We start from the raw sequence: 26,909 nt of genomic DNA on the forward strand, positions 1-26,909 counted from the left end.
ACACCGCTGGCAAAGCGCCTCTGTGTTTTTAACCCTTTCTCGGCCGCTAGGCGGGGGTAAAACCACCCCGCTAGCTGCCGAATACGCCTCTAAAAATAGCGGTGCTTTACCGCGGATGCACCTCCCGCCCCAGTGTGAAATGGGCCTTAGATAAGCACCTGAACGACCGCAACATACAGGGATATACAATGTAATACTGACATATAATCACACACATGGGTTGGAGTTGGACGTGTGTCTTTTTTCAACCTCACCTACTAAGAACTATGTGTCAATGGACACAGCAGCAGGACTCGGGAGTGCGCCCGCACAAGTGCCCCCATGGAAAGCGTCTCTCTGTGGTGGCACTCGAGAAGAGGAGGAGCCAAAAGCAACACCGGGGGACCCCAGAATAGGAGAAATGGGGCTGCTCTGTGCAAAACCCTTGCACAGAGTAGGCAAGTATGACATGTTTGTAAAGCTTCTTTTTAAAAAAAAAAAAAAAATCACCTTAATTATAAATATGCAAGTTTATGAATTTAGCAGAATACAACGGTGTATGGCAATATAGAAATCATACAACTCAAAATAAATAAAAAAAACAAAAAAAAAAAAACAAAGTTCTCAAGTTTCTGATTATCGGTTATATAAATGATGTCAAAATGTTTTCAAAAACCATGGTTAAACCAAACAGAGCAACTTACAAATATCAAAGAATGAGGACAGCTGCAGAATAATATAAGAACAAGCCAACAAGGATCAAACACCAAGATAGTATGATAACTATAATTGCAAAACACAGTAGAAAGCCTCCAGGAGCGAGGAATAAGCGAAGTATATCACCTTGTTCAACAAAGGCTCAACAAAAGAGGTCCATTGAAAGGCGTAACCACACGCACTGCTCCGCCCCGTATGCAAAGTCATCCAGGAGATTCTTTGCAACACACTGTGTACAGAGCTATTCCTCCATCTGACAGCACGGCTATCCAAGACTACAAGTGTGAATACAGAAAAGCCCCCATGCTGGGGAGTGTTGATTACATGTCGTCTATATTTAAATTCAGTGAGTTGCCAATTTCTTTATCGTACATCACGGGACACAGAGGACCATAATAATGACTATGTGGGTTATACGCTTACCTTTAGGTGACTGGACACTGGCAACCAATAGTAAGATGGTTCCTCCCATATAACCCCTCCTATACCGGAAGTACCTCAGTTTTTTCGCCAGCGTCTTGAAGGCGATGGTCATGGCTGTTGAAGCTCTTCAAATTTCTTCCAAAAATGTCCTACTGAGGACGTTATAATCGGATCCATTCGGATGGCTTAACAAAGCTAAAGTGGATGGTACCCGAACCTCAGTTCAAGAACGAGGTATTGCTTGTAATGTGTCCTATATAGGCGCTGGACTCTTGTTAAGTTGGTATTCCTGGTCAATCTTGCCCAAGGTAAACCAGAAAGGGTGCTTTACAGGTCTAGGGGTGTGGACCCCAATACACGGGGGACCCGGTCCCTGAAGGTCCTTAGAGGCGCTACCCACCGTGATGGGGGAAGATTGGGCCTGGTAAGACAGGCCCTGCTGCTTGGGATGGCGAGTACTCCCCTTGGGATCTTTATATATATATATATATATATATATATATATATATATATATATATATATATATATATATATATATATATATATATATATATATATATATATATATATATACACATACACACACACACACACACACACATTTGGTAACCTTGAGCCTGTGTCTGGGATTACAGATGGCCGGTTTGGCGCGCATATTTTTGAATACTGGCGTGCGCGCCACCGGCGTGTGTGTGCGCCGTCGGTGTACTCGTGCGCGTCGCAGATGCGCCGCGTGCATCAGGACGGCGCATGCGCCGTGCGTGCTGTCGGTCGCTGATGCGCGCGCTCACACTCAAGCTAATGCTTTGTAGGCATGGAGCTCCTGGCGTGCGCGTGGACAACACAGAGCAATAGTTGGGCACGTGAGTCTGGTGGTCTTGGACACAGTGGTGACAGGTTAAAGGCTGGTTATAGTTTGTGGGGAGTACTCCTTTTCTTCCTCGTGTGTAAGCAATGTCTTCCAGAAAAGGAGGTATAGGGAACAAGGCAAGCACAGGGGTAAGAGTACCTCCTTTAAAAACAGGAGACCAACCCCATGCTGATGCAGCCTCAGTTTCTCCTGAAAGACCTGCAGCATCTGGCCTGGCTGAGCCATTGCATTTGTCAGGCATAGTGGGCACTACCAATATACCTGCCTCGGCTTATGTTACAAAGGAGGAATTAGCATCTGCCTTAGGAGGCCTTGAGGGCAAAATAGCTGGCATGACTGCCTCTATAACACGGGGGTGGGGGAGCGTAATAGGTCTCCCTCCCCTGAGCCTGGGCCAAGTGGAGAGTCACTAGAGCGCCAGGACTCTTATAGCCAGATGGGTTCAGGTGATCTGGAACCAGAATGGGCAGAGGATTTGGAAGAGGTGGTCATGAATGACCGAGAGGAAGGAGAGGCTGAAGGATCCTCGGCTGAGGACTCTGGCTCTGAAGAGCCTCCCATTCCCAAAAATTGTTTATCCAATCTCTAATTGGGATGGTACGAATTGGGTTTAAGTTACCCCCGGTTCAGGAGTCTGCACTCTCCTGTTCTACTTTGGGATCTTTGCGACCTCAGCAAATTTCCCAAGCATTCCCTTTGCATCCGTTGCTGGAGCAGGTGGTTTACGCGGACTGGGAGCACCCTGACAGGATATACTTACCTCCAAAAAGGTTTTCTAGCTTATATCCTATGGAGGAGAAGTTCAGGAAGAAATGGAGCACACCGTTAGTGGACGTTGCCATATCTTCTGTAAACAAAAGTTTGACCTGTCCAGTGGATAATGCCCAGGTATTCAAGGATCCGGCTGATAAAAAGCTAGAGTCCTTATTAAAGGCCTCCTTTTCGATGGCTGGTGCAGCAGTTCAGCCAGCAGTTGCAGCTATTGGGATTTGCCAATCCCTAAAGGATTGCTTTAAAAGGTTGGTAAGGAACATTCCTTGCCAGGAGGAATCTGCCAAGGAGTTATCGGAGATTCCTCATGCCTTATGTTTTGCAGTAGACGCATTGAAAGACTCAATCCAACAGATGTCTCATTTTGCGTTACTGTCGATTCATATGCGCAGTCTTGTGGCTAAAGAATTGGTCTGCTTAGACACCATGTAAAAGGCTACTCGCAGCTCGCTTGTTTGGTGAGGATCTGGATAAATATATCCAAAAGATCTCTGGAGGAAAGAGTGCCCTGCTCCCTATTAAAAAGAAAGGGAAGCAACCCTCTTATAAAATTCCTAATGCTCCAGGAACTGGTGCTTCTCCCCCTAAGCGACATCGATGGCCTCAGCCGTCTGGGTTTAAAGGACCACAGGGTAAGAAACCCTGGCCCCAAAAGACACCCAAGCCCAACTCCAAGTCTACCTTGTGAAGGGGCGTCACCGCTCTCATGGGTGGGGGGCAGGCTTTGGCTGTTTGGGGAGGCCAGGGAAGAACTGGTTCAAGACAGATGGATCATTTCCACTGTAAAATACGATTACAGAATAGAGTCCCGGGAGATCCCCCCGAATCGGTTTCTGTACTCAAGGGTTCCGTCGGATCCAGAGAAAACAAGATGCCTATTCCTAACTTTACACCATCTGCTGATGCAGGGAGTAATTGTAAACGTTCCGCACGAGGAAAGATTCAAGGGGTTTTACTCAAACCTATTTACCGTGCCGAAACCAAATGGCGAAGTAAGGCCCATTTTGGACCTCAAGGCTCTCAACTTTTTTGTAGACGTCCGATCCTTCCACATGGAGTCGGTTCGTTCAATAATAAAATCCCTGAGAAAGGGAGACTATTTAGCGTCCATAGATATTAAGGACGCGTACCTTCATGTGCCGATCTTCGGTCCACATCAAATGTTCTTACGCTTCGCTATAGAGGGCAGTCATTTCCAATTTGTGGCACTACCTTTCGGTCTGGCCACGGCCCCCAGGGTTTTTACAAAGATTCTGGCCCCGGTGTTGGCGTCCCTAAGGTCTCAGAAAGTCTCAGTAGTAGGATATCTGGACGATCTTCTTCTAAGGGAATGCTCTCGACCCATACTGGTTCAAAACGTGTCAAGAACAGTACGGGTTTTACAACGCCTAGGTTGGATGCTAAATATGGACAAGTCAGCTCTTTGTCCGACCCAAGCCTTGGTGTATCTGGGTCTGGTCTTGGACACCGCCCAAGAAAGGGTGTTTCTTCCTCCCTTAAAGGTTGCCTCCATAGTGGAACTTGTACAGAAGGTGAAAAAAGAACACCTTCTATTCGGCTGTGCATGATATTACTAGGCAAAATGGTGTCATCCTTCAGCGCAGTGCCATATGCACAGTTCCACTCCAGAGTGTTCCAGAACAGTATTCTAAAGGCCTGGGACAAGTCAGCTCGAACCCTGGATCAGCCTATGGTTCCATCTCCACAGGTTCTATGGAACCTCTATTGGTGGTTAAGAACCAGCAACTTGAAAAGAGGGAAATCTTTCCCACCAGTAGCCTGGAAGGTCATAACCACGGACGCCAGTCTTCTCGGTTGGGGAGCAGTCCTAGAAGAAGCGTCTGTTTAGGGAATAAGGTCACAGACAGAAAGGACCCTGCCCATCAATCTATTGGAGATTCGGGCAGCTCGTCTGGCTCTGCGATTCTGGACATCCAGATTGCGGGGTCTTCCTGTCAGAGTCCAGTCCGACAACTCCACGGTAGTGGCATATATCAACCACGAGGGAGGTACCAGGAGTCGGGCAGCCCAAGGAGAAGTAGATCATATACTGACTTGGGCAGAAAAACATGTGCCGTTTCTGTCGGCAGTGTTTATTCCGGGGGTGGACAATTGGCAGGCGGATTTCCTAAGTCGCCAGAAATTGTTACCAGGGGAATGGTCCCTGCATCCCGAGGTTTTTCTACAGATCTGCCAATACTGGCAGGCCCCAGATGTGGATCTGCTGGCATCCAGATTCAATCCCAAGCTGGACAGGTTTGTATCCAGGACCAATGATCCGCTGGCTGTCGGGATAGACGCATTAGTAGTTCCTTGGGATCAGTATTCTCTGATATATGCCTTCCTTCCAATCCAAATTCTGCCGCACTTACTACGCAGAATACAGGAGGAACGGAAGACGGTGATCTTAGTGGCTCCAGCGTGGCCCCGGAGATCCTGGTACTCGGAGATTGTGAAGTTGGCAGTAGGGGACCCATTGGTCCTTCCTTGCCGTTCAGACCTGTTGTCTCAAGGGCCCATATTCCATCCTCCTTTACGGTTGCTGAATTTGATGGCCTGGCTATTGAGACCAGACTATTGAAAGACTGTGGTATTATGGGTTCAGTCTTGTCTACTTTGATAAACGCTAGAAAGTCAGTTTCTAGAGCTATCTATTATAGAGTCTGGAAGTCATACATTTCTTGGTGTGAGGAAAGAAAATGGAACCCTCGTAGGTATACGACTGGAAGAGTTCTCGCCTTTCTCAAGCAGGAGTAGACTTACAGCTTGCATTAGGGACAATTAAAGGACAGATTTCGGCCTTATCTTTTTTTTCCAAAGACCAATTGCATCCCATTCTTTGGTGCGAACCTTTGTCAAGGGAGTAGCACACCTGAGGCCGCCGCTTAAACCACCTTTATGTCCCTGGGACCTAAATTTGGTACTGTCAGCCTTACAGAGTCAACCCTTTGAACCTACAGTATTAGGCATGTTCCTTTTGTCCCATTGACCAAAAAATTAGTGGCTATAACAACGGCTAGAAGGGTGTCAGAATTGGCTGCCCTTTCTTGCAAGGAACCTTTTATGATTCTTCATCAGGACAGAGTAGTCATGCACCCTTGTCCGGATTTTCTACCGAAGGTGGTTTCCAAATTTAATTTGAATCAGGATATCATTTTACCTTCCTTTTTTCTAAACCTTAAGACTAGGGAGGAAAGATCGCTTCACTCACTGGATGTGGTGAGGGCGATAAAAGTTTACTTGGAAATGTCAGCTCCCTTTCGGAAAACTAACAGTTTTTTTTGTCTTGCCTGAGGGTCCAAAAAAAGGACAGCCGGCAACAAGTTCAACTATATCCAGGTGGATTTGTCAGACTATTATCCAGGCGTATGGATTAAAGCGCAGGGTTCCACCCCGGGATTTAAAAGCACACTCCACTAGAGGGATTAGTGCATCATGGGCAGTACGCCAACAGGTGTCTATGGCTCAGGTTTGCAAAGCGGCCGATTGGTCTTCAGTTCATACGTTCACCAGGTTTTACCAGGTGGATGTGAGATCTCAAAAAGAGGCTGTTTTTGGCCACAGCGTGTTGCAGGCAGCTTTATAGTCTCAGGCCTGTTGGGCTTAGGGATAATATGTTCCCCCCTCAGGTGCATTGCTTTAGGACATCCCACATAGTCAATATTATGGTCCTCTGTGTCCCGTGATGTACGATAAAGAAAAACAGATTTTTAAAACGGCTTACCTGTAAAATCCTTTTCTTGGAATACATCACGGGACACAGAGGTCCCTCCCCTCTTTCTGGGATCGTCATTGCTTGCTACAAAACTGAGGTCTCTCCGGTATAGGAGGGGTTATATGGGAGGAACCGTCTTACTATTGGTTGCCAGTGTCCAATCACCTAAAGGTAAGCGTATAACCCACATAGTCATTATTATGGTCCTCTGTGTCCCGTGATGTACTCCAAGAAAAGGATTTTACAGGTAAGCCATTTTAAAAATCTGTTTTTGAACATTAAAGCTTTCAATTCTACTTAGAGTGTGCACCTCTTTGCTTGTTTGTATAATACTGTACCTTATTCTTAATCCCCTATGCAAAATGAGCAGATAAGCCTTAAGCTGTGTTTAGAGGCATTTCAAGTGGCTAAACCTGGTAACTCGCGTTTCGTTTACAGGTGTTTTTCATTTTTGGCTATTTTGAAAAAAAAAGAAAAATGTTTTTTTCAAACACTTCTAGACGCAAAAGCGGCTAAACGCGGCATGTAAACATGGCTAAACAGCTGTTTTTAGACGCCGGTTTCTAGCTGTTAAGTTAAATCCTTCAGGAGAGGTTGATCGTCGTCCCATGTACATGAAGCCTTACAGTGGTGAGGAAGGACCCACTGAAAGGAGTAGATCATTTTTCTCTCCAGATTTGCGCTTTAAGTTAATTGTCTATGTGCAGAGGACAAGCACATCATTTTTAAATGCTTAAAAATCTTAAAAACATACCCCGGGCAACAAAAACAGAGCATAGACGAAACATGTAAAAGCAGGTGATCCTTTAAGGTAAACCTATCGTAAGAAAACCAAGGTCTACATCTGCTCTTCTCATTTTCTGAAAAATGCTAGCTGACTTTCTGAAGTAAGGGAAGATGTTAAATTTTCATACAAGTCCAGCTGAATATGACCAAATACTAGTAGTTATACCACGACCTGGATAAACGAGACCATTCAGATATAACTGACTGGTTATGAGGATTTACTGACGTGAATAATTACAACCAGATGTAAAACAGGAAAGACAAAGGAAAAAAGCAAACAAGGACAGAAGTCTATTGGCATACTTCTTCTGGGTCAGTGATTTAAAGTATTAAAAGACAAAAGGGTTAGCAAAACAGGCAATCTACTACTTCCGGAGCTCTTCAATGCCAGCTCATATGTTTCTCTCGTGGCAAGCCTCCTTTAAGCGAAAACCATATATGAAAACAATCAAGTACATTCAGGAGATAGACAGCTCAAATTATATGCATTTCTTCACTTTTTCCCAACTCTACCAACCTAAATAACGGTCAGAGAGGCCATCAAATAAAGAATGAATAACTGCACTTCCAGTATAGATCCTTAAGCTGTCACTGTCCTTGTTGTCTGTATAAAACAAAAAAAAATTGTGTGCAACCCGCTGTGCTGAGCAAGTAGCTGCAAAAGGGAACCACTAGAGCGCTGGTGTCCAAATCAAGGCCTGGGGGCCACATTTGGCCCTTTGGCACTCTGTTTTGCCCTGCAGACAGTTGTCTGCGTTTCTCACTTGCTTTAGAGCAGTTGCGATTTCTAGTAGTCTCATGTAACGTGTTCAAAGTCTGTCTCCTAAATCACTCACCAAATCTCCAACTACTATAGCCTGTTCAGTCTAACCACCTCTTGCAGCAAGCAGGTAAGTTCATGGCCATCGCCTGTCTGCAGTCTGACAACTTTCTGTAGCGATACAGTCACTAAATGTGTGGCCCTTTGATGATGCCAAAACTACACCTGAGGCCTTACATTAAAAAATAAACGTTAACAACCGCTACACTAGAGTGATCTTCTGGGTAAGGCAAGAGGGGGATTTCCCATTCATAATAGAGTGTCTATATCGTCTTGTCCAGTGCTCCCTCTAGTAGTTCCTGAGAGCAGCACCTTCCACAACACAAGAGAATGCGCACAGAAGATGGGACCTGCAGGCCTCACTGAAAGGAACGAACTATTGTTTTTCAAATAAGGTACAGACACCCATTTCATTTTTTCTCTAAGCTGCAATAACAGGAGAAGCCAACGTATCAGCACTGTAAGTGCAGAAATACTTTAAAGTATACCTTGACATTTCAAGCAAAGTTCATGTAGTTAGTGCACCCTCCCCCATCCCCTAACTACTGCACTATTATATATAAAAAAAAAAGAAACCCTGTAAGGTAAATTTACTTGCCTTACCAGCATCTGTACTGCAGAGGGGGACAACACTGTCATCCAGCAAAAATCCCAGGAATGCCGATTATGCCACATCTCGCAAGATGAAATTAAGACACCGTACAAGAGTTTCTTCAAGCAAGATTTGGGCTACTTAGTAATCCAGTAATCCCCAAAAGATAGGAACATCATCCTTGCTAGGAGTTGTGGGTGGAAGCGAAGGCAAGGCAAGTATATTAAGTCTTTAAAAGCAGGTTATTTTCTTTTATTAACAGAATGTTTTAGCATGGCAGTGGTGGCCCTTGGTGCATAAGTGACGCGGACCTTGCATTTTTAGTGCAAATTACACTTAAGTGGCCAATAGCAATGGTTGGGAGAATACATTACAGAATAGTGGAGATTTGCTTATATCTTTCGTTTTTCCTGCTTTTGCATCTTTCTATACTCTGCTTGAATGCCCAGGCTTTGTTACAGGACTAATTTGATTGTACAATCTCCTTCAGATCTACCAATAACTTTGAAGTGCATGGAAGCCTTACTGGGTAGGTCCTCATAGTAGAGTTTTGTCAAATCTAAAATTGATTGTACAGTCAGATTGGAATGTACATGGTGAGGTCAACACAGCGGAAAGAAATTTCCTTGGCATTCTTTGGAGCAGAACATAAGGACAATATCCTGAAGAGTAGACCCCTTTAGGTAAGATGGATGTTTTAGGCCTTAAGACAACTTTATCCTTGAGCAAAGTTTACTAACTTACAGACCCTCAATGCAGAGGTGATCACAACATGAAACACTTTGCTAGTAAGGTCAGACAATGTAATAGCTCTAATAAGTTCAAAAAGCTGCATCTAAAATGACAAGAGAACCACATTAAGTTCCCAAGAAGACGCGTGAAAGGGGGGGTTCATGCACAACATATTGAGCACCGTTTATTACCAATCTGGCAAACAAATTGGGGTAACGCCTATTTTGTTACATGCTCCCTTTAACATACAAGCTAAAGTGTGGGTATAGCATAGTGTATATGTGTGTGTATTTTTTTCTTTTTTGAGTTGAACTGGATAGACTTGTGTCTTTTTTCAATCAGCTCAACTATGTAGCTGTGTATTAAATCCTTTTATTTTTACAGCCACGGAAGCAACCATCTTAGCCTCTGATCTGCAGTTGCCAGGATGCTGTACATACGATCAGCTATGACACCAGCCATTTAATGGCTTGCAAGTTGTAACTGCGAGCATATGCAACTGACAGTTCTCAATCACAGCATGCCCTGAACGTAGGGTTTTGAGAAACCCATTAAAATAAATGGGCTTAGTTTTGATTTAAAAAAAAAATAATGCTGGCTACAGTTTTAGGTGTTGGTTACAAATTTTAGGTGCTTTTTACGTGCTTAATAATCCTACCAAGCATTCCTTGCTTTGTAATGTTTAGGAGGGAGCTTTAGAGTAATGACTAACATAATAAACCCTGTTTGTACTGTGCTGGCAGATCTTCATTATCAGTTGTAAATTAGATTTGAACACTGTCCTAACAAAAAGGTTTAAAAATTTAGAAGTCGATGTCCTGCATTGTATGTTATTGAGGGATAGCTCAGTAGGTCCCCAGTCTATGTGGGGACAGAGCCACTAAGATTGTATGGAAATGCCTGCAATCTGCCTTTTCCCTAGGAACATCTGTTTTTAGGAAACATAAAAATGTTCTTTTCTTTATTATTTCAGGTATGCTGATTTAATAGGGGCACAAACATAGTGAGGCTTTTTCAAATTGGATATGAAATGTGGAAATATGCTTTAACACGACAGTGAGAAGCCAAAGGTCTCTGAATTAGCACGGTCAAGGACAAGATTTGTCCTTTAAATACTGTTAGATGAGGATCCAGACCAGGTTGGAGGAAGGACAAAAAAGGTCTGCTGGATTACTTTCTAGAACGAAAGTTTGTTGAATTGCAAAAAACAAGGCCCTCCACCTCGATCCTACAAAACAGATTAAAGAGAAACACTTCTGAGACACCTGAAACACTTCTTGAAGTGGAGACCATTCCCTCGGGTCCAGGTGCAGCAAGTGTCACCAGCACCCACATATCCTAAAAGCAGACTTTTCAGGAGATAATATGGCAGAATGTTTAATGGGCTGCCTGGTACCCACCGCGGTTAACTCTGTGGGTAGGATTAAAAGGCGGATATACCCTTTTCTGGCTTCACCCTCCATGATGGGTATACCTCGCAGGGGGTCTTTAGAGCCAGGGCTCAAAGAACTCTGTGCCATCCAAGTCACAGCTGAGGAGTCAACTGATCCAGAAGCTGCAGTAGGAGCTGCAGAGGCTATGATTTAGTTAGGAATCTTGATGAGACAAAAAATTACCAGAGAAAGAGCAAACCTTCATAACAATAAGGTAAACTTCTCTCGGTAAATAGAGGGATTATGTAGAGGGGTGTCCCTGCAGCCCTTTTTTTGGCAGTGCCCAAGCATCTTCAGGAAACTGCTATAACGCTTGATCAAGACTAAGAATGAGCTCAGGCGTGTTCGCACACTAAACTTGCAGAGCCCGCCAGAAAGTCGGCACGGCGCTGCGCTAATCACAGGCAGTGAGACATTTTCCCGATGTGCAGCTGCAGAGATCGGGAAATGTCTCACTACCTGTGATTACCGCAGCGCCGTGCCGGCTTCCTGGCGGACTCTGCACGAGGGGTGTGCGAACATGCCCGAGCGCATCCTTAATCAAGACTCATGATCCTGTGTCCCATATTGCATAACTAAAGAAGGGTATACACAGAGTTTTTCGTCTTTTTGCTCAACCAGCAACTTTTTGCTGCATGCGCTGATTGAACGCTGGATTTCCATCAAGACTGTTCGACAGAAGCCAGTCGTACTGTACCGAATTTCTATATGTATATTCACAGCTTAAGAAAATATGTTAGTACTATATCAATCATAATATTACAAGCAGGAAAGGAAAAAATGTGAATAATAAGTGTACAGTATCTCACAAAAGTGAGTACACCCCTCACATTTCTGTAAATATTTTAGTATATCTTTTCATGTGACAACACTGAAGACATGACACTTTGCTACAATGTAAAGTAGTGAGTGTACAGCTTTTATAAGTGTAAATTTGCTGTCCCTTCAAAATAACTCAACACAGCCATTAATGTATAAACCGCTGGCAACAAAAGTGAGTACACTCCTAAGTGAAAATGTCCAAACTGGGCGCAATTAGTCATTTTCCCTCCCCGGTGTCACGTGATTCGTTAGTGTTACAAGGTCTCAGGTGTGAATGGGGAGCAGGTGTGTTAAATATGGTGTTATAGCCCTCACTCTCTCATACTGGTCACTGGAAGTTCAACATGGCACCTCATGAGGATTTAAAAAAAATAAAAAAGAATTGTTGCTCTACATAAAGATGGCAAAGGCTATAAGAGGATTGCCAATACCCTGAAACTGAGCTGCAGCATAGTGGCCAATACAATACAGCAGTTTAACAGGACAGGTTCCACTCAAACATGCTCAGCGTCATATCCAGAGGTTGTCTTGGTGAAAAAGGCGTAGGAGTGCTGCCAGCATTGCTGCAGAGGATGAAACGGTGGGGGTCAGCCTGTCAGTGCTTAGACCATACACCGCACACTGCATCAAATTGGTGTGCATGGCTGTCGTCCCAGAAGGAAGCCTCTTCTAAAGATGATGCACAAGAAAGCCCGCAAATAGTTTACTGAAGACAAGCAGACTAAGGACATGGATTACTGGAACCATGTACTGTGGTCTGAGACCAAGATAAACTGATTTGGTTCAGATGGTGTCAAGCGTGTGTGGCAGCAACCAGGTGAGGAGTACAAAGACAAGTGTGTTTTGCCTACAGTCAAGCATGGCGGTGGGAGTGTCATCGTCTGGGGCTGCATCAGTGCTGCTGGCACTGGGGAACTACGGTTCATTAAAGGAGCCATGAATGCCAACATGTACTGTGACATACTGAAGCAGAGCATGATCCCCTCCCTCTGGAGACTGGGCAGCAGGGCAATATTTCAACATGATAACGACCCCAAATCCCCCTACAAGACGACCACTGCCTTGCTAAAGAAGCCGAGGGTAAAGGTGATGGACTGGCCAAGCATGTCTCCAGACCCAAACCCTATTGAGCACCTGTGGGGCATCCTCAAATGGTAGGTGGAGAAGCGTAAGGTCTCCAACATCCACCAGCTCCGTGATGTCATTATGGAGGAGTGGAAGAGGATTGTGAAGCTCTGGTGAACTCCATGCCCAAGAGGGTTCAGACAGTGCTGGGAAAATAATGGTGGTCACACAAAATAGACATTTTGGGCCCAATTTGGGCATTTTCACTTAGGGGTGTACTTACTTTTGTTGCCAGCTGTTTAGACATTAATGGCTGTGTGCTGAGTAATTTTGAGCGGACAGCAAATTTACACTGTTATACAAGCTGTACACTCACTACTTTACATTGTAGCAAATCGTTGTTTCTTCAGTGTTGTCACATGAAAAGATATAATAAAATATTTACAAAAATGTGAGGGGTGTACTCACTTGTGTGAGATACTGTAGGTGTTCTTTTAATAGGCAGTAAGTTACTTCAACGTGTTATTAAAAAAAAAAGTAGTAACAAAAACTCACAGTTGGTGATATCTGGTGGCGCATAACTGTCATTCATGAACATGGTAGTAGGTTTTGCCACTTTAAGATACACAAAGTCTGATGTGTTTTTCAAAGCTGTCACAGCTTCTTCATGAGAAACATCCTCCAAACACACAGAATTTACCTGAGGAAAAAAGAATAGTATTTTTAAGGATAGTAAACTTAAAATATAGACTTTAGGCAAGCTATAGATTTTTTTGAATGAAGCAAGTTGTATAAGCTTTAGAGTCTTGCAGGTTTGTTTACTGATATATAATGACATATGCAGTAAAACGAAATGTTTTTTATAGTCTACTCGCATTACCATATTTTGTCAACAATGGGGTATTACTGGGGGATAAGTCTGCAAATCCACCAAGCTTGTTCACTTTAGCACAACACTGAGTTTGGAAAGGCTAAATGGAAGTGCACATTACTCAAGAGAAAAAGGAAAATTACTGCTCACTGAGCATGAAGGATCCAAGTGAAATTCTGCTGTTTCTTTCACCCGACCTTGAACTGTTAGGGCAAAATTGCTTTGTGCAGGTTGTGTTATTTAAGAAACTGCCACCAAAACAGAACGAACTTCCCGGTGACATTATTTTAAAGCAGATAGTCATGAAGCTTGGAAATAAAAACATGTCTTGTAACTGAATTAAACACGAGAAACAATTAACTACTTGTATTGATCTTCGAGCCTTTTAGAAATCTTTACAACTTAAAGCTTTATGCCACGTACACACGAGCGGAATTTGCGTTGGAAAAATCTTGGATGGTTTTTCAGACGGAATTCCGCTCAAGCTCGACTTGCATACACACGATCACACAAAAGTTCTCTGAACTTTCGACCATCAAGAACGCGGTGACGTACAACACTACGACGAGCCGAGAAAATGAAGTTCAATGCTTCCGAGCATGCATAGGAATTTTGCGTGTCGGAATTGCTACAGACGATCGGAATTTCCGATAGGAACTTTTTCCGTCAGAAAAATAGAGAACCTGCTCTCAATCTTTTTCTGGTGGAAATTCTGCCAGCAAAAGTCCGATGGAGCATACACACAGATGGAATTTCTAACCAGAAGCTCACATCGGACTTTTGCTGGCAGACGTTCCGATTGTGTGTACGGGGCATAAGGTTAAGGTTTAGTGAAAAAATATATTTATTTTTCTTAAGAATCGGCATGGGATGGTACTTGTGTTGAATTAAAAAAAGTGTCCCTTGTGTTGGTGGCTGCTGTTTTTCTTGAAATTTTCATTCCTCTACCCCAGCAGCTCCAATCATCTGGTACAGCAGCGGTAAATACGAGAGGCTGCGCATGTCACAGGCACTCCCTCAAAAGTGCTAACTAGGACCACCTTTTCTGCCTCCCATTCATAGCCATACTACTGTATCAGTTTCCATAACGAAAAGCTCTCTTTGAATGGAAGTGGTGGACCTTTCACTCACTTTTGATAAGTGCCGTTGATAGGTGCAACCCCCTCAATAACCCCCGCAGCACTACAATATCACAGCTGTGGGGGTATCACTGGGCAGCAGCCATTAGCCTAAGAGGCACTTTACATTCATTTTAGATAGCACGTTAGTTTAAAAATTACTAAAATCTTAAAAATGTTAGGGTCTTTTTACACAGGCCTCATTAGTTCAGTCACAATTTTTGCTTAAAAAAAAAAATCTGACAAAGAAAGATTCAGGTTACATCAGTTTGAACATTCAGTTAGTTCAGTTGAACTTAGTTTGTACTTAAGTTCACATGCGTCTTTGCAGCTTCTTTAGCCGTTGAAGAAACTTATCAAAGGAATTTTGCCTTACCTGTAAATTCCATATCTTGACACAGGTATAGGTACAAGACACAGGCAAAGTATTCATAGACCCAGGGTTATAGGCTCATACATCCAGGCGATTGGACACCTGAATGGCAAATCTTTCGAGGACATGCCGCCCCCCCCCCCCCCCCGGCACCTCCCCTATAACTCTAAGGCTATTTTCACACTGGGGTGGGTGTCGGCGGTAAAGCGGCGCTATTTTTAGCGCCGCTTTACTGTCATTTTAGCAGCGCTATTTGGCCGCTAGAGGGGCAGTTTTAACCCCGCTGATGGCCAAATAAGGGTTAAAACATTTTGCCGGCGTTGCCCTACTGATTTAATGGGAGGGGCGCTGTAGGAGCGGTGTATACACCGCTCCTACAGCGCTGCAAAGATACTGCTTGCAGGACTTTTTTTACGGTCCTGCAAGCGCACCACTCCAGTGTGAAAGCACTCGGGCTTTCACACTGGAGAGACAGGAGAGGCTCTTTACAGGCGCTATTTTTAGCGCTGTAGCGCCTCAGTGTGAAAGTGGCCTAAATCCTCAGTTCTGTAGCAAGCAATGCAGAGTAACCAAGGAATGGAAAGGAGAGTATACTCTGTCCTGTACTGCAAGCTATGGAATTTACAGGCAAGTCAAAATTCCTTTTATCTTAAAAGCAGATCTCCACCCCCCACTACACAATCCCTCTCAACCCCTCTTCTGCAGGAATGGGGCTTTATTTTATTTTATTTTTTTAAAAAGGTGGTTCGCCACTTCCCGCACATCATTTAGCTAGGCGTGGGAGTGGAGGGTGAAGATCCTCTAATCATGCAGGAAATGACACAGGTAAAGTATTCAAAGACCCTGGGACGTCCCCAACCAATAAATGATAGCAGTAGGTAGACAGAACTGTGCCAACAGGACCAAGGGTCAACAAACCCAACTTCAGAGTGGCACTATTGGAATCTTGAGGCTGAAAGCTGTATCTGTAGAAGATTGGACACGGATATGGTGGAATGGGAGAATAAAAGAGGAGGTGGGATTGTCACTTGAGGGAATCAGTTCCAGCGATCAGATTTCTTAATCCATCGTGTGATGGTGGACTTGAATACAGGGAGTCCTTTGTGAGGTCCTGAAGACAGGACAAATAGGGAATCTATCTGCTCAAAGCTGTAGCTTTGAGGTAAACTCTAGTGGCTCTGACTACAATGGATAGAGACTTCTTTGAGTGCTTTGGAGCAGCACAAGGATGGTAGGACGAAGTCTTTATGAAAGGTATAAAACAACCTTCTTTATGTGAAGTTATAAGGAACAGCTTCTTACAAGAAAGAGCCACCAACTCGGGCATGTCTGACAGGTGTGACAGCAACCAAAAAAACTTTGTGGGGAGGTCATCTAATGGAATATCCTTGATGGGATCTAAGGGTGGTTTCTGCAGGGCAGAGAAAACCAAATTGAGGTCCCAATGAAGCAGACAGAGCTGCAATGGAGGCTTAATGTGAGATACACCCAAGGAAAAGTGCTTTCAATGGACAGCAAAGTCAGAGATCTTTGAAAAAGAATGGACAGTAGCTGAAACCTGTCCTTTTCAGAGTGCTTAAGGCCAAATTCTGGTCAAGACATGATTGCAAGAAGGCACAGAGTAATCTGTGGGGTTGAAGTGCCTGTTTCCACATTAAGCAAAAAATGGATTTTTAAGGTACAATAATAGATCTTCCTGGAAGCGCCTTTTCTTGCTTTCAGCAAGGTATGAATACCAGAGTCCCTCTATCCTTTAAAAGCTGAGCCTGAACAGCCATGCATTAAAGCCAGAGAATCATAAGCAGGATCATGCCTGTTCGGAGAGGTCATCTGCTAGAATTGGTAGTGTATCTGCATACCAGGGTCTTCTAGGCAAGTTCAGTGTAATTAAAGTAACTGATTTTCCGCTCTATCTTACTCAGCAGATGAGACAGAATTCACACTGGAGGGGAGGGGAGGGATATAGGGGACTCTGGATGTACACAGTCTAGCCTCCAGATTCGACTACAAACTACATCTGTAGCCAGGAGCAAGAATCCTCTGGCGCTACCTGGTCCCCGTTCAGGGGTGTGTGTGTGTGTGTGTGTGTGTGTGTGTGTGTATGTGTATACATACACACATACAATATAGTATCTCACAAAAGTGAGTACACCCCTCACATTTTTGTAACTATTTTATTATATCTTTTTATGTGACAACTCTGAAGAAATGACACTTTGCTACAATGTAAAGTAGTGAGTGTACAACTTGTATACCAGTGTAAATTTGCTGCCCCCTCAAAATAACTCAACACAGCCATTAATGTCTAAACCGCTGGCAACAAAGGTGAGTACACCCCTAAGTGAAAATTTCCAAATTGGACACGATTAGCCATTTTGCCTCCCCAATATCATGTGACTCGTTAGTGTTACAAAGTCTCAGGTGTGAATGGGGAGCAGGTGTGTTCAATTTGGTGTTATCACTCTCACTCTCTCATACTGGTCAATGGAAGTTCAACATGGCACCTCATGGCAAAGAACTCTGAGGATCTGAAAAAAAGAATTGTTGCTCTACATAAAGATGGCCTAGGCTATAAGAAGATTGCCAAGACCCTGAAATGGAGCTGCAGCATGGTGGCCAAGACCATACAGCGGTTCAACAGGACAGGTTCTACTTAGAATCGCCCCTGTCATGGTCAACCAAAGAAGTTGAGTGCATGTGCTCAGCGTCATATCCAGAGGTTGTCTTTGGGAAACAGACAGCCGGTGAGGAGGGAATGGAGCCGAGTCATGCTCTGTGGGGAGCCTTTTAGGAAGTGAGCTCACACAAGTGCTCCTATAGCAAGTGACTTGCTAAGTGTGTGTGTGTGTGTGTGTGTGTGTGTGTGGGTTAAAGAGCCAGAAGCAGGGGATCTGGAGGAGGATCAGGGCAGCTGTGTGTGCAGAGCACATAATATGACATGTTATTTTTTTTTTTATTGGAACCTTTACAATCACAAAGTCCAGAATAGGATGGATACCCCTGCTGGGATTTGGTACTGTGAACAGGTTTAAATAAAATCCTTAGAACCTGATTGGGGGGGGGGGGTACTGGCATAACTATCACCCTGGGAAAAGAGATGGTTCAGGCATTTTGAAAATCTTACTGTCCTTGAATATGGTGGATTTGAAAGAGAAAGCAGTGAGGGTAGAGGGTTTTGAATTAAATTTTGTACCCCCTTGAAACCACCAGTTAAACTCACAGGTCTGGGACGTCTGTCACCCAGAGAGAGGCACAACTGTAACAGAAACCCCCTCCCCCAACTCCAAGGAGTAAGAGTGTCCCTTTAGAAAGAGGGTTTTGGGAAAGATTTGCTGAGCTTTGTGGCCCAAATCTTTACCAAAAAGGAAGGGCTGAACTTCAGTTTAGAAGTTTTTCATTCCTGGGTAGAGTGATTAGGTGCTCTATGCTTTGCAGAGGAGGTAATGGCTCCTCTGAAGGTGGAGGGGGGGGGCTCCCCAAACAGACGTCGTCTTTGAAAAGGCATACGCGTCGGGCATCTTTTGTAGGTGGCTTCAGCTGTCCAGACTTTTAGCCACAAGATTCTACACATGGAATGGAAATTGTGGAAATTAGTCTCATGACACAAAAAATTTGAGCAGACAGTGACTGCTACAATTGCTCTGTGGAAACTAGAGTCATGTTGGTTGTTCATTGCTCTAGTCCAGTTAGTTGCAGTTTGATCAACTGCAGTGGGAGCTGGTTGCAGGGACTTTAAGGGCAGCTTCAAGGAGGTTGAAAACCCTTAGATATACCGAGAGAATATCATCAGGCGATACAAGGAAATGAAACAAAATTCTCCTACATAAGTTGTACCTGTTTATCTGTAGCCATTTCTTCTGTAGACTGTTCAAACACAGATTAACCACTTGCCGACCAGCCGCCGCAGTTGTACTGGCAACGTCGATTCGCCCTGTTGCCACTAGGGGCACACTCACCCCCTGCTCGCCCACGGAGTCAATGAGAGTGCCTAGCGGTCGTGATCACCGCCAGGCTCCTGCGATCGCTTAGGGCACACGGAGAACCGGGATCTGTGTGTGTAAATGCCAATGGTCCCAAAAATGTGTAAAAATTGAAATTGTCCGACGTGGCCATGTCGCAGGTCCAATAAAAAAGAAAAAAAAAAAAACGCAGATGGCCATTACTAAAATTAATAAAAATGCCATTAAACTATCCCCTATTTTGTAAACGCTATAACTTTTGTGCAAATCAATCAATATACGCTTATTGCAGTTTTTTTTTTACAAAAAATATGTAGAACAATATTGTCAGTTAAAGCGACGCAGTGCCGAATCGCAAAAAGTGCTCTGGTCAGGAAGGGGGTAAAATCTTCTGGGGCTGAAGCGGTTAAAAGATTTTTTTTTTTCCTCAGCTCTAGCACCAGAAGGCAGGGATTGGAAGTCTCACAGTGCAGATCTCAGTGAGGGGCGCTCTGAGCCCTGACTGGAAGTCACACTTCTCTACTCACATTTCACGGAGAACATGCACGGCTATGGCGGTCAATCACAGACTGGTTCTCTCCTCTCATCACTTTTACCTTTTGGTTTAGGAATACATGTGAGGAAGTGACTAATGCAGATAACAGAGGATTGAGGCAGCAGAGAGAAATCTTATTAAGAACTTTGGAAAAAACAAGTACATAGTATAGAAGCACATGCTTTGTTCATATTTCATGACTGAGGTTTACAACCACTTTCTATCTTCAGACTCTTTAAAAGAAGCAACATCTTTCATAGGCACAGAGAGATGTTTAAGACCAAGACGGCAGATCACCTAAGGAAACAGCCCACTGATTAGTGAACTTTTTGTTGAGTGGAAATTCTTTCTGGAGTGATCTGATCAACCTAGATTTCACATTCTATCTGTTCATTAACAGGGTCTTTGAGGGTTTTACAGGTCTCTGAACCCAAAGGGGCGCGGGCAAGACTAAGGAGAGGATTTGTCACAGATGCAGAAAATTCAGCATATATTTGATTTTTTTTTTCTTTAAAGGTAGGTCACTTGTGTGCCTGAAACAGAATGAGATGCAGAGAACAGTATTATGCCCCGTACACACGGTCGGACTTTGTTCGGACATTCCGACAACAAAATCCTAGGATTTTTTCCGACGGATGTTGGCTCAAACTTGTCTTGCATACACACGGTCACACAAAGTTGTCGGAAAATCCGATCGTTCTGAACGCGGTGACGTAAAAGGTACGTCTGGACTATAAACGGGGCAGTGGCCAATAGCTTTCATCTCTTTATTTATTCTGAGCATGCGTGGCACTTTGTCCGTCGGATTTGTGTACACACGATCGGAATTTCCGACAACAGATTTTGTTGTCGGAAAATTTTATAGCCTGCTCTCAAACTTTGTGTCGGAAAATCCGATGGAAAATGTGTGATGGAGCCTACACACGGTCGGAATTTCCGACAACAAGGTCCTATCACACATTTTCCGTCGGACAATCCGACCGTGTGTACGGGGCATTACAGTCAGCTCTTGCTCTGATGAAAGAGGCGCATTGTCACCAAGATTGACAGTTGTGCAAGCCTTCAGCAGAGCGAATGTTGGCCTGAGGTTTGGTAATGGCTCTCTTTTACCTGGTCTCTGCCATAGCTACATGTAAGGTACAAATGAAGTAGGGGACAAAATATAGCGTATCCAGAAGAATGCCGTAATAGGATTGTAGACCATCTTGTAATAAATTCTCCTTGGTGAAAGAATGGGAGGAAGGGCCGAAGTACATAAGGGCTCTAGGCGGCAGCGGGGTAAAGTGCGTGACCAGTGACGTAAAGTACCACCTAGTCATCCACTTGAGACTAAACTCTGAGTGGGTCAGTTTTAGCCCCAAATTTAAAAAGGTTTGGTACTGCAGTGAATACAATTAAAATGCATCCTGGACTTTTACAGTCAGAAGCATACAGGGTGATCCTGTCTTATCTATCCACAATGCTGGATTGTATATGAAGTCCAGGCTTTGCCCTTTTTGATGGGCATACCTCAAAGGGTTTTCAAAGATATTGTTCCCTGGAGATGGACCATGCCCCCCTGAAAACGGAAGATAACATTTTAAAGGAAAAAAAAATGTTACACTAGGAGTGCATTCTGTGTGAAGGAAAAGGAGGCCCATGACTAAGACGCTAGCAAAAAACGGAGGATTCACAGAGTGCATTAGAGTTATAGGGGAGGCATCCAGGGGTGTGTCCTCTATGATCATCCGTTTATATCCGCAAGCCCAAAGCGGTCTGTTTTCTATCTGAAAACGGATGGGTGAAAAACAGAGGTACGAAATACCTGTGTAGTTAGAAAATATTTCAGCAGGTAAGACCTTGTTCTTACTACATCCAAGGAGCTGCATTGATCAGCACAGATAAGTTCAGGCTCAATGCAAAGGCCCACAGAAAACAATCGTGCCCTGTGTCCAGCACAACACTGCATTAAGGGGAGTTTTGGTGCATAACCTTAAAATGCAGACATGCTGTATTGCTTCCTTATTTTTTTTTTTTAAGCACTGTACCTCACTACAGGTTACTGTAGGTCACTGCATAGAGAAGGGAACAAAATATTTTAAAGGGAAAAAAGGGAAACCATGCCTTGAATTGTAAAAATGCAACACACCATACCACACCCCCACTACACAAGGTAAACCAATTCTTTTTAGTGTGAAGGCTGTTGTGATTGAGCCCTAAGTGTGGCAGAGCAGACTCTGCTGAACAATTCTATAGCTCTTTACAGCAAATTACAACCCGCTGATCAGAGTTATTAACCCCTAATACGACGACCCTCCCCCGCCCATGCCGCTGCTTCTCTGCCCCCTGCTTCTCCACCCTCCGCCGCTTCCTTCCACCTAAAACTGCCCCCCACTACTCTCCTTTCCTATCCCCTTCACCCCCAGCACCAATCCTCCCTCCTCTCCACACACGATCTGACCCCTCCCCCATCCCGCCTCTGCCGCTCCCACCGGCTTCAGGTGCTGTTTGGGGGGGGGGGGGGGGGGACCCAGATGTGTCCCCCCTGCTGGTCAGATAGCCCCCGTACTGCCCCCTCATTGCCTTCCCTTCCGCCGCTTGCATCTTCCCCTTGCACAGATCTTGGTTATTTGTCAGGCTGGGGATTGCGGCAGGGGGGAGCGGTGTGGGTGGGGGTGAAGTTGTGGCTTGGTAAACATGTACCAACCCCCCCCCCCCTCTCCCCGTACAATGGATATAGGCAGCGATTGCTGCTATATCTACAGAAAGCTGATCATTGTAACCGCGAGTGTTACAATGCATCAGACTGTCATTTTATGAATGAATGGAATCTCTATACAGATTCCATGCAAAGTGCTACAGAGAAATGGACTATCTTCAGTCCCTTTCTCTGTCTCAAAAAAAGAGATATGGGGGTCATTTAGACCTCTGATATCTCACCAAAGGTGGTGGTGGTGGTGGTGGTGGGGGGGGGGTTTACAAACTTTGAAAGCTATAAGTGAAAAACAACAAAAGCAAAGGAAAAATTGCAAAAATGGTGTGGCCATTTGAGTGTACAAAATGTAACACAGGGCCTGGCAGCGAAAGGGTTAAATGACATAAAACACAAGAGAACATTATCCTGATCCAACAGATACATTCCATAACTACAGACCACCCCCATTATCTCCCAGCTGTGCACTCCCTGATGGAAATGTGATAGATTTTTCCTGGCCAACTGCTATTGTTTTTCAGCTGCACTCAAAGCCTGACAGGGTCTGTGCAGTGGGTACAAGATGGGTCATATTAGGAAGCGTGGATTCATCTAGGCATCAACTCCTACCTTAAAGCGGAATTCCGCTTAAATTTTTTTTTTTTTTTTAAGTCAGCAGCTACAAATACTGCAGCTGCTGACTTTAAATAATTGGACACTTACCTGTCCCAGGGTCCAGCGATGCGGGGGAACGAAGCCCCACTCATCTCCCCTTCCTTTCTGCGGCGCCGGCATTGTCACTGTGGGCACCTGGCTGTGGCTTCACAGCCAGGCACGCACTGCGCATGCGTGAGCTGCTGTGACTGGCTGGGCAATCATCTGGGACCTGTGACGTATCCCAGATGATTGTCAAGAGGGAGGGGGGGAGAGGTTAACTTGCTTCAGGCGCCGCAGTGTGCCAGGAGGAAGTGGGAGCTGGAACCCTCTAAAAAAGGGGTCCCCCAAGTTCCATTTTTGGGTGGAACTCTGCTTTAACTTTACCTAATATAGAGAAGTTCATTTTTAGGAAATTACCTGTTCTAATATACTTCAGCCCCGGAAGAATTTACCCCCTTCCTGACCAGAGCACTTTTTGCGATTCGGCATTGCGTCGCTTTAACTGACAATTGCGCGGTCGTGCGACGTGGCTTCCAAACAAAATTGACGTAATTTTTTTCCCCACAAAGAGAGCTTTCTTTTGGTGGTATTTGATCACCCCTGCGGTTTTTATTTTTTGCGCTATAAAGAAAAAAAAAAGCAAAATTTTTGGGAAAAAAAAAAAAAAACACGCATTATTTTTTATTTTTTGCTATAATAAATATCCCCCAAAAATATATATAAAAAAAATTTTTTCCTCAGTTTAGGCTGATACGTATTTTTCTACATAATAAGCGATTATTGATCGGTTTGCGCAAAAGTTATAGTGTTTACAAAATAGGGGATAGTTTTATGGCATTTTTATTAATTTTTTTTAATTTTTAAATGGCGGAGATCAGCGATTTTTATCGTGACTGCGACATTATGGCGGACACATCGGACATTTGACACATTTTTGGGACCATTGTCATTTATACAGCAATCAGTGCTATACAAATGCACTGATTCCTGTGTAAATGACACTGGCAGTGAAGGGGTTAACCACTAGGTGGCAGTGTAGGGGTTAAGCGTGTCCTAGGGGCGTGTTTCTAACTGTGGGGGGCATGGCTGTGTATGACACGTCACTGATGACACGGAGCAGAGATCAGTGACACTGGCACTAGGCAGAACAGGGAGATGCTTGTTTACATTAGCAGCTCCCCGTTCTTCCTCCCTGTTCGGAGATCGCGGGTATCCCCGCAGCTATCTGCGGGATCCGACTCACAAAGCTTGCCGCGGGCGCGCCCGCTGGCCGTCTCTTAAAGGGGAACGTACAGGTACGTGATTCTGCCTGTATGAGCCCTTTTGCCGCAGTATATCTGCGTAAGGCGGTCGGCAAGCGGTTAAGGAAAATATTATACAGAAACACAATTATAAAGCAGAGTCAACAAGTGCAATGTCATGGCAACCATTTACCATAACATGCAAAATGGATAATAAATTCAGGACAAGTGAAAAGCCAGAACTTACAAAAATTAGACATCAGTTCTGGGTCAATCCTTTAGATTCAGATGTTACTTAAAGTGGTTGTAAACCTCAGACCTGAAATATGAACAAAGCATATCCCTCTATAGTGTTTACTGGTCTCAAGAGCAGTGTCACTTTTGTCTGCTGCTTGATTTCTCTGCCATCAGCAAGAGAAAAATGGTGACAAGGAAGGGACCTCCACCAGACTGACAGCCTCATCTCTGTTCTTGTGTGCTGTGTGGAGGGGAGTGTGTACCTTCCCTCCAATCAGCTGTCAGAGCTCTCCTCCCTGAGCTCTGCAGAGTGAAATTTCAGCTCTTCGCCCCTTTTTTCTGAAATCTCAGACAAGCTTTATATTCTGGCATTTTGAACACATGAAGAGAAAGAAGAGAAGGCTGCAGATAGACAAGTACAACTTATGTAGGAAGATATGTTCCATCTCGGTGTATCCCCTGAGCCAGTCACTTCACTGGGTATATGTAAGGGTTTACAACCACTTTAATTTATCTTTTACAATATCCCTTTAAACCCACTACACACAACCATGAAGGTTTAAACATATGGTTTAAATCACTACGCTATACCATGTGTTATTTATGGTTAGTATTTCACTTTATTAGGAAAATAACCATTATGGCAAACAAAATTGGTAAAGCTTAACCACTTCCCATCCCAGTCATCGTCAAATGATGTCCACAGGAGGACAGGAGGGATCTCCCATACTGGGGCGGGCGTCATAGGACGTCCTTGGCTTCCTGGCCGTCTAGGGGGCGTGCTCGCCACGTCACTCGGGAGCCGATGCGTGTGGTCGTGATGTCCGCCGGGCACGCGCGATTGCCTGATAACAGAGCAGGACCGTGGATCTGTGTGTGTAAACACACAGATTCACTTCTTGTCAGTGTGGTGTGTTCCCAGTACAGAGGAACAGTGATCGGTCTCCTCCTCTTGTGAGTCCCCCTCCCCCTACAGTTAGAATCACTCCCTAGGTAACAAATGTAATCCCTTGATCTCCCCTTGGTGTTAACCCCTTCCCTGCTAGTGACATTTATACAGTAATAAGCATTTTTATAGCACTGATCGCTGCATAAATGTGAATGGTCACAAAATAGTGTCAAGTGTCCGATATGTCCGCTGCAATGTCACAGTCACAAAAAAAAAACGCTTATTGCGTTTTTTTTTTACCAAAAATATGTAGAGGAATACATATCGGCCTAAACTGAGGAAAAAAATTGTTTAACATAAAATTGGGATATTTATTATAGCAAAAAGTAAAAAATTGTGTTTTTTTCAAAACCACAGAGGTGATCAAATACCACCAAAAGAAAGCTCTATTTGTGGGGTACACTGTTGCATGACCTCGCTATTGTCATTCAAAGTGGTACAGCACTAAAAACTGAAAAGTCCCCTTTTAAAATGTCATAATATGATAGATTCATAACACCTTAATCATACATAGAATGTTAATTCTACGTGTGGTTATATGCAGAATTTTCAGCATTAACTACTTGCCGACCGGCCACAGTACATATACTGCGGCAGGTCGGCTCTATTGCGCAAAACTACATACCTGTACATCATTTCACGCAATAGATACTGCAGGCGACTCAATGTCCGCCGGCCACCTGCGATCACTCCAGAGATGCAGAACGTGGATATTCCTATGTAAACAAGGCAGATCACCATTCTGACAGGGAACAACATGGAGATCTCCTATTCTTAGTGATCAGGAACAGCGATTTCTGTGTTGTCCCAGTGAGCCCATCCCCCACACAGTTAGAACACACCCAGGGAACACAGTTAACCTCTTGATCATCCTAGTGTTAACCCCTTCCCTGCCAGTGTCATTTATACATAAATCAGTGCATTTTTTTGTTTTAGTACTGATCACTAATAATGTCACTGGTCCCCAAAAAGTGTCACTTGGGGTCACATTTGTCCGCCGCAATGTCGCAGTCCCGCAAAAAGAAAAAAAAAAAGTCCATAAAGCTATCCCATATTTTGGAGACGCTATAACTTTTGCGCAAACCAAAAATGTAGAATACATATTGCCCTAAGCTGATGAATACATTTGAGATAGATATATAGATATATCTATATATCTATATCTTTTTTTTTTTATATGTATTATAGCAGTAAGTAAAAATTTGTTTTTTGCTTATAGCGCAAAAAACAAAAACAAACAAAAACCGCAGAAGTGATCAAGTACCACCAAAAGCAACCTCTATTTGTGGGGGGAAACACATTCATTTTGTTTGGGTACAACGTTGCACACCCGCGCAATTGCCAGTTAAAGTGACGCAGTGCTGCATCGCAAAAAATGGCCTGGTCATTAAGGGGATAAATCCTTCCGGGGCTGAAGTTATTTAAACAAATTACTAGGTTTAGTTGATTTTCTTATACAGGGAATGAAGTTGAAATATGTAAAGCAAATTTATTTTTGTTTTCAGAAATCGAGAATAGTTAAAACTCCACTTATGAAAACCGATGGGAAAAAACAAAAAATAAACACTATC

General features: G+C 44.0%; 1 protein-coding gene across 5 annotated transcripts in view; it reads right to left on the reverse strand.

Moving 5' to 3' along the window:
• The window catches only part of DLG1 (discs large MAGUK scaffold protein 1), a gene marked incomplete in the record, with an annotated part of 511,316 nt that overhangs the window by 169,540 nt on the left and 314,867 nt on the right, over window positions 1-26,909 (reverse strand). For all 5 annotated transcript variants that reach the window (XM_073626325.1, XM_073626326.1, XM_073626329.1 and 2 more), the window contains 1 exon segment: window positions 13,283-13,427. In XM_073626325.1, the coding sequence (XP_073482426.1) occupies window positions 13,283-13,427 (145 nt within the window).

The sequence above is a fragment of the Aquarana catesbeiana genome, linkage group LG04 (assembly GCF_042186555.1).
Source record: "Aquarana catesbeiana isolate 2022-GZ linkage group LG04, ASM4218655v1, whole genome shotgun sequence".
Taxonomy (NCBI): domain Eukaryota; kingdom Metazoa; phylum Chordata; class Amphibia; order Anura; family Ranidae; genus Aquarana; species Aquarana catesbeiana.